At 41.9% G+C, this 13960-nt stretch overlaps 1 protein-coding gene across 4 annotated transcripts in view; it reads left to right on the forward strand.

The window, feature by feature from the left end:
- Window positions 1-8352, forward strand: part of LOC147221014 (serine/threonine-protein kinase N1-like) — a 46922-nt gene extending 38570 nt beyond the window's left edge. For all 4 annotated transcript variants that reach the window (XM_086170496.1, XM_086170495.1, XM_086170494.1 and 1 more), the window contains exons 15-22: window positions 3729-3820; window positions 3902-4078; window positions 4216-4278; window positions 4359-4435; window positions 4534-4676; window positions 5740-5847; window positions 5944-6024; window positions 7523-8352. In XM_086170496.1, the coding sequence (XP_086026622.1) occupies window positions 3729-3820; window positions 3902-4078; window positions 4216-4278; window positions 4359-4435; window positions 4534-4676; window positions 5740-5847; window positions 5944-6024; window positions 7523-7726 (945 nt within the window). In that variant the 3' untranslated portion in view covers window positions 7727-8352. The remainder of the gene's footprint in view (window positions 1-3728; window positions 3821-3901; window positions 4079-4215; window positions 4279-4358; window positions 4436-4533; window positions 4677-5739; window positions 5848-5943; window positions 6025-7522) is intronic.
- Window positions 8353-13960: the final 5608 nt, after the last annotated feature.

The raw sequence follows: 13960 nt of genomic DNA on the forward strand, positions 1-13960 counted from the left end.
ACTAACGGTGGGATGCTGCACTTAACATGGCATGAATTGTAGGAAATGTAGTTTATGGTCAATGCATGTGACCATTTGACCTATTCATTTTAAGACAATCAGACCTTTTAAGGCGTTCTCGTGGGCCACATAAAATGACGTGGCGGTGGCCCGCGGGCCTTGAGTTTGACACGTGCTCAAGACCAGTCGTCCCCAACCTTTTTACCACTGCGGACCAGTCAACGCTTGACAATTTTACCGCAGACCAGGGGGAGGCAGTGCGGTACACATAGATTGTTTACATTGCGACTAAAATAATAAACGTGAATCCGCCTTTTCCCCTTCGAAAAGGGGACGTCTGTTTTTTTACTCATTTTGCGAGCTTGTGGGTTAGCTTTTGGCGCTGAAGATGTAACCGAGAGATTATTTTCATTTTTTTTTATATTCAAAATAAAGATTGTTTGGACTCAGATAATAAATCCAACAGAAACAATTGATTATTTCTTGTGCGGCCCGGTACCAATTGATCCACGGACCAGTAGCGGTCCGCGGCCCGGGGGTTGGGGACCACAAACTCTAGACCAGGGGTCGGCAACCTTTTACACCCAAAGAGCCATTTGGACCCGGTTTCCATGGAAAAGAAAACACTAGGAGTCACAAATAATATTTGACGTCTAAAATAAAGGTACCACTGTATATATTGCTTTTTAATTACCTTTACACTTTGTATAAACAAGTGTGTAGTGTGTTGCTTATGAAATCCACAGAGTGCTACAGAGAAAATTAAATTTTATTTATGGAATGAACATATTTTGAACATTTTGAGCTTTGGGCTTTCAGAGCGTGTAGCATAGCCTTGACCTGAATTAAAAAAAGAAATTGGGAAAAAATGACTGTGTCAGTAAACAATGAAGAATAAATATTTGGAAAATATCCTCATAAATATTTGTTTAACTGGGTTAATGGTACTTCTGCTCCTGAACTTCTGCGCACAGCATCTGCAAATCGGAACTATACCGGCAGTTTATTTTGAGCGGCGAAAAATAATAATTTTTTTTTTTTTTTTTTAATTTCAAGATCACAATTATCTTCCAACTTAGAACGAAAATTTAAAAAGGAACTAACACAAATAAAATACACTTTGCTTAAATATTCATAATTTATTTTGAATGTATAAATAAACGGCCATAAACGGCCTCTCCTCTGTTGACAGTAGTCATAGCAACCATAGCGACTGGCAACGTGCGACCCCTCCGAAAAATGGGGAAAAAAGAAATTCAGCAGATCAGAGTAGATCAGCGTGTAGCAAACTGAGGTATAATTAACCTTTACTTTATGCGATTTTTCTTGCTATTCCAAGATATGGGCTTGAATAATTTCACATTCATTGAAGGGTATTATTATTAGTTAATTGATTTATTATAGTCATTTTATTTTTACATTTATTATTAGCCTGTGGAAAAAGGTTATTGTTGAAATTTGATTCAGAAGGCTGCAAATAAAAAGGCATATGATTTTTATTTATTTTTTATTTAAAAAACAAATGCCATTGATAGGTTTATTTTTATTTAAATTTTTGATTTTGCATGTGTGCAATATAATAAGTTATATATTGTATAATATTAAACTTTGTTCCATATTCAGTTTTTAAGCAAAACTTGTTTTGGTTCATAAGAAAAGGTTCATCGTCATGGTCCACTAAGATACCAGTCTGATATTTCATATTTTGTAGTATTGTCATCATAGTTGTTTGTTTTTCCACGCCTTTTTCATATTTACTCCCAAGACGTCGGAATGGAAGCATTAAAAAAAACGCGTTAAAGGGTCACAGGAGGTCGAGATGCCGTAGCCGTGTTAAAACCTGAATTTGATTTTGTGCGACGGCCGCGGCGGCGAAACCGCATCCCTTGAGCAGAAACGTGAAAGATTAACCTTGAATCAACTCCAACACATACAGGGGTTGCAGATGGTTGTGTTTGGTTTCTGTTTAGACTCTGACTTCGGTTCACGTGGAAAACCACACTTTCGGATTGCAATCATCTCTAGGGAGGTTGTTATCTTCCAGTTGTAAGCGCGCATTAAAATTATGGTTCTTTCATTCATTATCTTTACTGCTTATGTTGCACTCGGGTTGTATTGTCACCTTCCTAAAAATTTTTGGAAAAAAATATGTTGTCTTTTTTTTGAAGTCGAAGTCAACTTTATTGTCAATTCTGCCATGTTTTACACATACAGATAAGTGAAATATAATTTCTCTAACACCCGCTGTGCAAAAGTACAAACAATATAAATTGTGCCTCAAACAACAGAGTTTTTCAAATTTTATTCAATATTTCACCTAAAAAAGGTGAAAAAAAAAATTTTTTCAAGAAGACGACGAGACAAACAATAGTTCACCCTTTCATTCACACGACATAGAGATGCAAAACTATTCCCTCTCATCTTAACACGTCATATAGACATTAATTCATTCACTTATTCATGCCTCAAATAAAAAACGTTCGTCCTCTCATTCAAACATCATAAAGAGACCTACTGCCATTCGCACTGTCATAATAATAAGATGATGTACCTTATTGATTGGGATTGGGAAATTATTTGGCAGCAGCAGCATAACATGGAAAGAACAGACAGAGACAAGCTCAAAATGGAAATTAAATTAAATTAAATCTGAAAGTATAAAAAATATAAACGTGTATAAATGCTAAAATGCCTGTACATATTTTCATCATATAAATAAATGTAATGTAAAGGACAATTTGTGCAGTTTTACAATTTGTGCAACTATTAGTGCAGGGGTCCCCAAACTTTTTCCTGCGAGGGCCAAATAACTTTTCCCTGTTTGTAACAAAAAGTGGTACGATAGCAGAGGTGTCTAAATGTTAACATTTTTCTGTTTTCCAGAAAGCCACATATAACCAAAAATGAACCCTTTCTGGGATCTTGACTGGAAAAAAAAAATAGAAAATAAATAATAACATTATGGATTAAATAACTAACACTATTTATGAAATAAATAATAACCAAATAACCCTTTTCAAGATTTTCACAGATAAAAAGACCAAGGAACATTAACTTTCTTGTAGACACAACTGTTTGCAGCTCTCTCATATCAAATTCACTGTGAAAACCAGAAAGCAAGCAGGCTATGAAAGCGAACCGATACCAACACCTACCAAGTTAAATACACCTATCAGGTTAAATACCCCAGATTCTGAATCTATTTTTCTCCTACCTAATCTTTTCGCCATTATTCCGTGTTGTTTGACAGGAGCGTGTCCAGGACTTTTTTCTTTTTTTTTTTCTTTTTGAGGGAGGGTTTTCAGATAACATAAGATAAGATAAGATAAGATAAGAACAACTTTATTTATCCCGAAGGAAATTGTTGTGCCAGAGTTTCAAGTAAAACATAACAATGATAGATAATAGTAGGAAGGAGGGAGAATAAGAAATACAATAAAATATAAAGTGTCAAAGTTAAGGCTATCAAGTGTTTTAAGGTCTTGTAAGGGGTTTCAGATAAGGCACAGATTGCAGAAGGGTGGAATAGAAAAATGTGTCGTATGCATGTACAAGTTACGATTACGCAGCCAGAATGAAAAAAAAAAATCGTAATGCATCTCTGGTATTGTTCAGGGGCCGGGCAAAACGTGGAGGCGGGCCGTAACCGGCCCCCGGGCCGTAGTTTGGGGGCCGCTGTATTAGCGCTTCATAACCGGCGTTTGTGGGCCTTCCCTCTTTCCCCTCAGGTGTTGCTGTCTGAACTCAAGAAGAGCGGCGGCCTTTACGCCATCAAGGCCCTGAAGAAGGGGGACATTATCGCGCGGGACGAGGTGGAGAGGTAAGCTGACGGTCGGCCCTCCTCGTCACGCCGCTGCAATTCCAGTGTTGACGCCAGCTGCCGTTGTCTGTCTGTCTCCAGTCTGATGTGTGAGAAGCGGATCTTTGAGACTGTCAACAGCTCCCACCATCCTTTCCTGGTCAACCTGTTTGCATGTTTCCAGACCCCAGAACATGTGTGTTTTGTCATGGAGTACACAGCGGGAGGAGACCTCATGATGCACATACATGCAGACGTCTTTTCAGAGCCGCGCGCTGTGTGAGTTCTTATTTGTGTGTATGCAGGCGTGTGTGTGTGTGTCAGTTTTTTGTGTTTCGTCTGTCAGTTTTTCCAACACATTCAAAAATTTCGGCGGTGAACGCTAAGTAATGTGGATTTTGTACGCCATCTACTAGGTTTTACTCCGCTTGCGTGGTCCTGGGTCTCCAGTTCCTTCACGACCGCAAGATCGTGTATCGGTGAGCGTCCCTCTTTTTTTTCCGGTTCTTCTTCAGCGCGGCCGAGCTTCAGGACACATCTTCTGCCTTCTCCTTCGCAGGGATCTGAAATTGGACAACCTGCTGCTCGACACCGACGGCTTTGTGAAGATTGCAGACTTCGGGCTCTGTAAAGAAGGTCCTGTCGTATTCCTTATATTTGCATTTCACAGTTCGAATTCGTTATATGAATAACGTAAAACGAATGAACGTTTTGTTTGTTTTTTTGTCCCCAAGGGATGGGTTACGGAGACAGGACCAGTACCTTCTGCGGAACCCCGGAGTTTTTGGCCCCCGAGGTGCTGACGGACACGTCGTACACCCGAGCCGTGGACTGGTGGGGGCTCGGGGTGCTCGTCTACGAGATGCTGGTCGGAGAGGTGAGAACCAGGACGGCCGCGTCCGTACGCTCGGTGCCAACTGGTTGCTGCTTCTGTACAGAGTGGCTATAGTTGACGCCGCGCATTGACGTGGAAGAAAGAGCCAACGGGTCCCTTCACACTGTCTAGGAGTCATGAACAGCCAAGAACACAATCGAAACATAATATATAGAGATATTAAATAGATAATGATAATCATAATAATAATAATGATAATGTTAATGTTGTAATGAAAATGAACTAAATGAAAACGACAAGGAAAAGAGTATTCCATATATATGTTTACACGTATCTCTCTCACTGTATATATAGAAATATATATATACAATTTCTGTGAATTTATGTACCCACCTTGGACCCACACACACACACACACACACACACACACACACACACACACACACACACACACACATACACACACACATATGAGATGAGATGAGAACAACTTTATTTATCCCGAAGGAAATCATTGTGCCAGAGTTTCAAGTAAAAACATAACAGTAATAGATAATAGTAGAAAGGAGGAGAAATATATATATATATATATATATATATATACATATAAAAAGATAAGATAAATATATAAGATATATATATATATACATACATATATAAGATAAATATATATATATATGTTTATACACACACACACATATAAATATATATGTACATATATACACACTTTGTGTTTCATCTCCTTTTTACTATATGTATTAGCACAGGATATGTCTGTTTATATAAATATATATTTTCCGGTAGGAAGTTGATTTGCTTTATACATATATCTATTTATATATATATGAGATAGATATATCAAAAAAATGACATATCTTTTAGTTTTTTTATATACATCTCATTGCATCATTGCATTTTATGAATTGGCATATTAATGCTTATGTGTGTGTATGTATATATAATTTATATATACATATGCTAATACCATATGCCTATTTTAGGTCATGGCTGTCTATCTATCTATGTGCAGGATATATAAATAAGTATGTATGTGTACACATGTATAAATGTGTAATAGCTGCAGTGACACGCACGTCTCTCTTAGTCGCCGTTTCCAGGCGACGACGAAGAGGAGGTATTCGACAGCATTGTGAACGACGAAGTCCGCTATCCGCGCTTCCTCTCCACCGAGGCCATCGGCATCATGAGGCGGGTGAGACCAAAGCGGCTCCGTTCATGTACTCGGTTCATTCCTTGCCCAAAAAGTTGGAAACTTTAGTCATTTAATTATTTGTCTGTGTTCGGTCAGTTGCTGAGAAGGAATCCTGAACGGCGTCTCGGCTCCGGAGAAAAAGACGCCGAAGACGTGAAGAAGCAGCCGTTCTTCAGAGTAAGTGCTAATCAGTTTCACGGATCTGATCGATGATTCAATTGCCACATTCAATTGTTTCTTACTCTTATGCACTCACTTGTACAACTCTCTAATGGAGAATGCTGTATTGACGTTACTGTGATTGTTATTGTGATTGTTATTGTTATTGTTATTGTTATGAGTAGGAGTAGTATCATTATTCTCATCATTATTCTGATTTTTTGTAGTAGTAGTACTGTACTAATAATAATAACAACATCAATCGTGATTACATTTCTATTATTATTATTATTATTATTATTATTATTGTTGTTGTTGTTGTTGTTGTCATCATCAGCAGTATCATTATTATTATTGTCAATATTGTTTTTGTTGTCAAGATAGGACCAAATTTGAAATTAATGCATTCAGACTTGAAATTAGAGATAGAATACAAACTCGATGTCCACTAGATGGAAAGAAATGCTTGTGTCACTTGGGTTTATGTGATCAATGTGTGAGAAACGATAGATGACTATATATATACTATATATATGTATTTATGAATTTATATACATGACAAGACAAAAATCATGATACCTGTTTAATATAAACTCCATAATCTTAATCGCTTATCCCAGCCAATCACGGGGTCACATATAGAGACTTACAGCAATACACTTATTCATTCAAGTGTCATAATTAGAAGAGCTAATGTGTTGCCTTTGTGTTGACGTTATTGTTTTTTTAGTATTTTTATTACTACCTTTATTATAATAATTATCGTCATTATTATTATCATCATCATCATCATTAGTCATAGCAGTGTTTTGGGATATTTAGAGCTTCCTAAATAATTGTAAAGACAATTAAATCCACGGTTCAGACAGATGATTCTGTATGACATAACATGGAAGCCATCAGATGTATTTAGTTTGTAAAAGGTTTGAAAAAAAAACACACACCAAGAGTGCTCCAAAATTAAGATAATTTATTTTACATAGAGTAAAGAAAATGTATTATTGCGTGAAATTTCCACTCTTCTTTGGATGCTTACCAAAATATGTTTAATAAACATTTTATTGTGGTACCATTTTAAAGGAAATGATCAAGATTTTTTTTTTTGATAAAATATAATGAAATAAAATATTTTTTTGTCAGATATATTATTTCACTTAAACAGATACATTCTTGATCAGATGATTTAACCATACAGTGCATTTACAGTCTATATACAAGAGAGGACAAGCCAAATAGACAACAAAAGAACGTCCCTATAGATAAGGTCTAATATCAAAATCCTGATTTAAACTTTGTTAGTTTTCCCAGTGTGGATGTCCAAAGTGCTACGATGTTGTGGGTTTTTAGCCGTCTATTTGTTCATTTGAGCATAAAGATAACATTTGTGATGTGTTGTTTTTTTTTCTCAACCTCCTTTGTAACCATGGCAACCCCTGCCCCATTCCTTGAAATCCTAATTCACCCGAATGATGGTGGATTTTTTTTTTTTTTTTTTTAATTTCTAATTTCCCATCAGAGTGTGGACTGGGAGGCGCTGCTCCAGAGGAAGATCAAGCCGCCGTTCGTCCCGAGCATCGCGGGGAAGAACGACGTCAGCAACTTCGACACGGAGTTCACCGCCGAGCCGCCCACTCTCACGCCGCCCCGCGAGCGCCGCACCCTGTCCCGTAAGGAGCAGGAACACTTCAAGGATTTCGACTACGTCTCCGACCTCTACTAGGGTCGGGGGGCGAGGAGGGCCGGGCGGGGTCGGGTTTCCGATTCGACCTCCGGGGGGCGATCTGAGGCCGCTTTTGAAGAGAAGCTGAGGAGCGGAGATAATCCAGATGACGCAACACGGTTCAGACGAGTTGATGGACACACACAAGCCGTGTGTGCGTACGTGTGTGTGTGTGTGTGTGTGTGTGTGTCCTGCCAGGCAACACGGCGAAACATTGAAAATAAAAGGAAGGAGAGACCTTGACTGAAGTGAGGTAACTCGAGTCTCTCCTCACCCTTCCCCCCCTCACCGCCTCTCATCCCCTTTGTCTGCTGTTTGTTGCTGCTAAGTGTGTTATAACTGCTTTATACACCCCCCGGACCCCCGCCCGGACCCCCTTGCACCATCCGTGCACCGACACCGGGGGGAGCCAGAGACGCAAGGAAGGCAGCCGATCCCCCACTTGATTGCGTGGAGGGGGGTAGGATGGGGGGGGGGGTTATTGTTCGCCCCTTTACTCTTTTAAGTACATAACAGATTTTTAACTACAATTATTTTTCAAAGATCCCCACCCAGATGTGTTTTACCCTGTTGTCGTCCGCTGGTGAAATGTTTTGGAACTGTGACTCAGTAAAGATGTGAACTCATTGCTCCGTCTCTTGTTTTATTTTTTTATTTTTTTTATTTTTTTATGATTTTGTCTTGTTTGTGTATTTCCTTTTGAGACAACTACATGGGTGGGTTTAAATTCTCATGGCACTGCACTTTCATGATAGCATGAACTTATTTATCATTCACATCTGGCTTGAATCTGTCTGGCATAACTGATGCATAAATACCGAAGTTCAGTTTCCCGTATTCGGACCAAATCTGATCGGCTGGTAGATTATCCAATTTTCTGAGTATCCATCCATCCGTGCATCTACCCCCGCTTATCCGAAGTCTGGTCGCGGGGGCAGCAGCCGGAGCAGCGAGGCCCAGACCTCCCTCTTCCCCACCAGATGGTCCAGCTCCTCTGGGTGAACCCTGAGGCCTTTCAAGGCCATAGTCTGAAGATATAGCCTCTCCTGCGTATCCTGGGTCTTCCCCGCAGTCTCCTCCCAGGTGGACATGCCCGGAATAACCTCCCCCGGGAGGCGTCCAGGAGGCGTCCTGACCAGATGCCCGAGCCACCTCATCTGGTTCCTCTCTATGCGGAGGAAGAGTTGAGCCACCCTGAGGAGGAAACTCATTTCGGTCGCTTAAATCCGCGATCTCGTTCTTTTAGTCACTACCCACAGCTTGTGTCCGTAGGTGAGGGTGGGAACATAGATTGGCTGGTAAAATTGAGAGCTTCACCTTTTGGTTCAGCTCCGTCTTCACCACGACAAAAAGGTACGAGTCCACATCTTCAGCGAGTCCGCATCGCTGCAGACGCCGCACCAATCTGCCGGTCGATCTCCCGCTCCATCCTTACCTCACTCGTGAACAAAACCCGAGATACTTGAACTGCTCCGCTTGGGGAAAGACGTCTCCCCGACCCGGAGCGGGCATGGTCTCGGATTTGGAGGTGCCGATCCTCATCCCGCTCGGCTGCGAACCGTTCCAGCGAGAGCTGGAGATCATGGACCGATGAAGCCAACAGAATCATATCATCCGCAAAAAAGCAGAGATTCGATCCTGTGGCCACCAAACCGGATCCCCTTGACGCCCTGGCTGCGTCTATATATTCTGTCCATAAAAGTTAGAACAGAATCGGCGACAAAGGGAAGCCCAACTCTCATTGGAAGTGGGTTTGACTTACAACTGGCAATGCGGACCAAACTCTGACACGATCATCCAACCCATATGACAGGGTTCGATACTCCATACTCTTGGGGCACCCTCCCACAGGATTGTCCGTGAGACATGAATGGTTGAATGCCATCTCCAGGTCCACTTAACACATGTAGACTAGTTGGCCAAACTCCCATGCCCCCTAGAGGACCTGCCGAGGGCTGGTCCACTGAAACCACACTGGTTTCGATGGGGTTGAGGAGGTCTCAGAAGTATTCATGCGTCTTAAGTTGAGGTCTCGAGTTGAGGTCAGCAGCGCCCTGCTCCCACTGTGCACAGTTTTGACGGAGCTTCCCCCTCCTGAGCTGCTGGACCAGAATCTCCTCGACGCCCACTGAAAGTCCTTCTCCATGGTCTCCCCGAACTCCTCGTACATCCGAGTTTTTGCCTCAGCAATCACCAAAGCCGCATGACGGTTGGCCTGCCGGTACCTGGACTCCTTCTTCAGTTTGATGGCATCCCTCACCGCTGGAGTCCACCAGAGTCCCTGCAGATCATCACGTTACGTTTGGGTCTGCCAGTTCTGGCTTCCCATCCAACATCGGAGCCAGCGCACCACCAGGTGCTGATCAGTTGACAGCTCCGCCCCTCTCTTTACCCGAGTGCCTAAAAGTTGCATGTCCGGGAAAACCGGGTCCAATAACTGTCTTCTTCATGAGGGTCTTCTGAGCCACACTTTGTCTGGACCCTCCCCTGGCTCCTGTTTGCCTTGGGTGACCCTTCCAGGGGCGTAAAGCCCCCGACAGCATAACTCCTAGGATCGCTGGGTCATGCATCCCCTCCACCACAGCTCACGGAGGGGGCTTTTTCTGAGTTAGGAAAATGTATTGTTTTTTTGCTGACAGATTCACTTTCTCTGAGTTTGTGTGTCCGTAAGTCGATGCGAAGAAACAACAGGGGAGACTCCGATGAAAATGTGTTTAAATGCATAAACATGCATAAACCATTAATAACTTTGTAATAACCAGCTTATAACCAAGAATCTCACCCCCACGGTGACTCTCCCCGTGGCAGGGGAATGGGTTTGATCGACTAATGTGATTATTCCTCATAGGACGACGCAGCAGACAATTAAATGGATGAAGTCTGAGAAAAATAACTCTTGGTCAGTGGGTTTATAAACATGAAAAAGAAAATAAATGAACTGACCGACGGACAAAAGGCTAAATCGATGTCTCCAGATGTTCCTCAGTGGACTCATTGAAGCTCTCCGTGTAATTTGTGCGGTGGTCATGGTGACACCAGTGGGCTCGGAGATGCAGATGTTCCCCCGTACCGATCGCTCCGTGTCGGTTCCCTGAACTGGCAGGTGATTTGATGAAGTGCCTTCCCATCTGGGGTAACGGTGGAATCGCGTCAGGGGCACAGCTGATGTCGCAGAGACGTTCTCGGTATTGCGAGTTCTGATAAGCTTTAATGCAATGTAGACGGAGTGCAACACACACACACACACGGACACACACATACATTCTAAATAAACGTAAATTAGTCTCCTGTCATTCTGTATTTTTTTCATAGACATCTGCTTTTTTGTGTTTAAAATTTTTTTCTTGGGTCGAAAAATTTCAACTAACACCACTGTTGTAAACATGTAACAGTACCGGCCCTGAAAACTCAAACCCTAAAACCCTAAAATGATACAGTAATCACTTTGATTAATATAAGAAATAAAAATGGACGCCTGGCCAGAACTGCAGTACATTGAGCCCACCGTGATGTGAGGTAACTCTCATGATATGAGGTTACTATCGTTATGTGAGGTTACTATCATGATATGAGGTTACCATCCTGATGTGAGGTTACTATCATGATATGAGGTTACTATCGTGATGAGGTTTCTATCATGATATGAGGTTACTATTGTAACGTTTCTCGGTTTGAGAAATGTACCGTGTGTACAAGAACGATCAATGGGACGTGAGAATGGGTGTATGCTTTAATGGCAGAGCATATTCCAGAGTGAGAAGAAGAAGAAGAAGAAGAAGAAAAAGAAGAAAAAGAAGAAAAAGAAAAAGAAGAAGAAGAAAAAGAAGAAAAAGAAGAAAAAGAAGAAGAAGAAGAAGAAGAAGAAGAAGAAGAAGAAGAAGAAGAAGAAGAAGAAGAAGAAGAAGAAGAAGAAGAAGCCCAAATATCGGTTGGAGGATACCGCTTATATAGTATACGTATCGTCAACGTTAAAGGCTCAACATTAAAGGATCAACATTAAGGCAACAATATATTCCTACGGAATATTACATCCCCCTTCTTTTAAAGGAAGCACTAAGTCTCTGTGGTAAAGCTTACGGCGGAACAAAATAGAGTATAGTAAAAGTGGCCTGTATGCAACATTAAACAATTATCCAAATAGACTGAAAATGTAGGGTAAACATTTATATCAAACGCCCCCATTATCCACTGCCCACGCTTGAAGACGCTTGTTACATCCAAACTAGCAGGAGCTTGCTATTTCAGCGTAATGGATGCTAGATCTGGGTATTGGGCGATAAAGCTAACAGAAGAGTCCTCAAAGTTGACAACTTTTAACACTGTGTTTGGCAGATACAGATTTCTTCGCCTACCCTTTGGACTCAAGTCATCACACGATGAGTTTCAGCGCAAAGTGGATGAGACCTATGAAGGTTTAGAGGGTGTAACAGCCATAGTTGACGACGTCCTTATTTACGGAAAAAGCAAAGAGGAACATGACAAAAACCTTCGTGCGATGTTGCAGCGCTCCAGAGAGCAGGGAGTCAAGCTCAACTCTGAAAAGTGTAAAATCGGTGCCACTGAAGTCAGCTACTTTGGACACCTGATAACAAAAGATGGAATTAAGCCGGATCCAGCAAAGATCGCAGCTGTCAGAGACATGGAGCCACCCAAGGACAAAGGTGAACTCGAAACCATTCTTGGCATGGTCAACTATCGGTCGAAATTTTCCCCCATGCTATCTGACATTAATACACGTCTGCGACATCTGTTAAAAGAGTCCAGTGAGTTTGTTTGGGATACACAGCATGACGAAGCATTTAGAAAAATGAAAGACCTTATAACACGCGAGCCAGGCCCCGTTCTTGCTTTCTATGACCCCAATGGGCGTCAGGTCATCGTGGAAAGCGACCACAAGCCACTAGAATCCATTCTTTGCAAGCCTCTCACTGCAGCTCCTCCAAGGTTGCAACGAATGAATCTCCAGTTGCAGAGATACGATTTCAGCATCATTCACACACCAGGCAGAGACATCCCTCTCGCAGATGCTCTCTCAAGGAAATCACTCCCTGACCCTGATGACAGCCTCAAGGAAGGTATGGATTTGCATGTGCATACAGTGTACCAAAGCTTACCCGTCAGTGACACAAAACTGAAACTGATACAAGAAGAAACAGAAAGGGACCCTCAACTGACACTTCTGAAAAGGACAATTCAAGACGGATGGCCGGAGGAGAAGAAACAGTGCCCTCTGCGCATTGCAGAATACTGGAACTATCGTGACGAACTGTCTCACATAAACAACATCCTTTTTAAAAGGGGAGAAGATAATAGTGCCAGAGTCACTCCGCACGGAAATACTATCCAAAATTCATATAGGCCATATGGGAACAGAAAAGTGCAAGCAAAGAGCTCGTGACATAGTGTTCTGGCCAGGGACGAATATACAAATAGAAGACATGGTTGCGAAATGCCCAGTGTGTTTGGAGCACAGACCAGCAAACACCAAGGAGCCCATGATCAGCCACCCGATCCCCAACAGGCCATGGCAAGCAGTAGCTACCGATCTTTTCACCCGGAACAACGACAACTACATTGTTACCGTCGACTACTACAGCAGATATTTTGAGTTGGACAAACTGCACAACACCACTTCGACAACAGTCATACACAAACTCAAGCATCGTTCGCAAGGCATGGTATTCCTGAACTTGTGATCTCAGATAACGTCCCACTGATCGTTCTTGTACACACGGTACATTTCTCAAACCGAGAAACATGACAACTATCATGATGTAAGGTTACTTTGATGATGTGAGGTTACTATGGTGATGTGACGTTGCTATCATGATACGAGATGACTATCATGATGACCTTACAATCATGATATGAGGCTACGAGCACCATCAGATAAGCAGTCCTGCGAGAATGGAATATTCTGAAATTCGTGGGTATAAATACTTGAACCCAGAAATGTGAAATTCTATACCAGGCCTGACCAACCTGTGGCTCCCGAGCCACAAGCGGCTCTCACGTTTATGTCAATTTTTGTATATGTGTGTTTTTTTTTTGCTGTGCACAGAGAACCCCGGATGCGACACGCGATCGCACAAGTAAAAAACACACAAACACAAAATTCGACATGCACTTAAGAGCCGCATGCGGCTCGGGAGCCACAGGTTGGCCAGGCCTGTTCTATACAGTATGAATTTCACAACTTTGCTTTTTTGGTCTGATTTGGAGTTTTTGTCAGGC

The sequence above is a fragment of the Fistularia commersonii genome, chromosome 23, assembly GCF_037954325.1.
Source record: "Fistularia commersonii isolate RoL2024-O1a breed Wild chromosome 23, RoL_Fcom_v1.0, whole genome shotgun sequence".
NCBI lineage: Eukaryota > Metazoa > Chordata > Actinopteri > Syngnathiformes > Fistulariidae > Fistularia > Fistularia commersonii.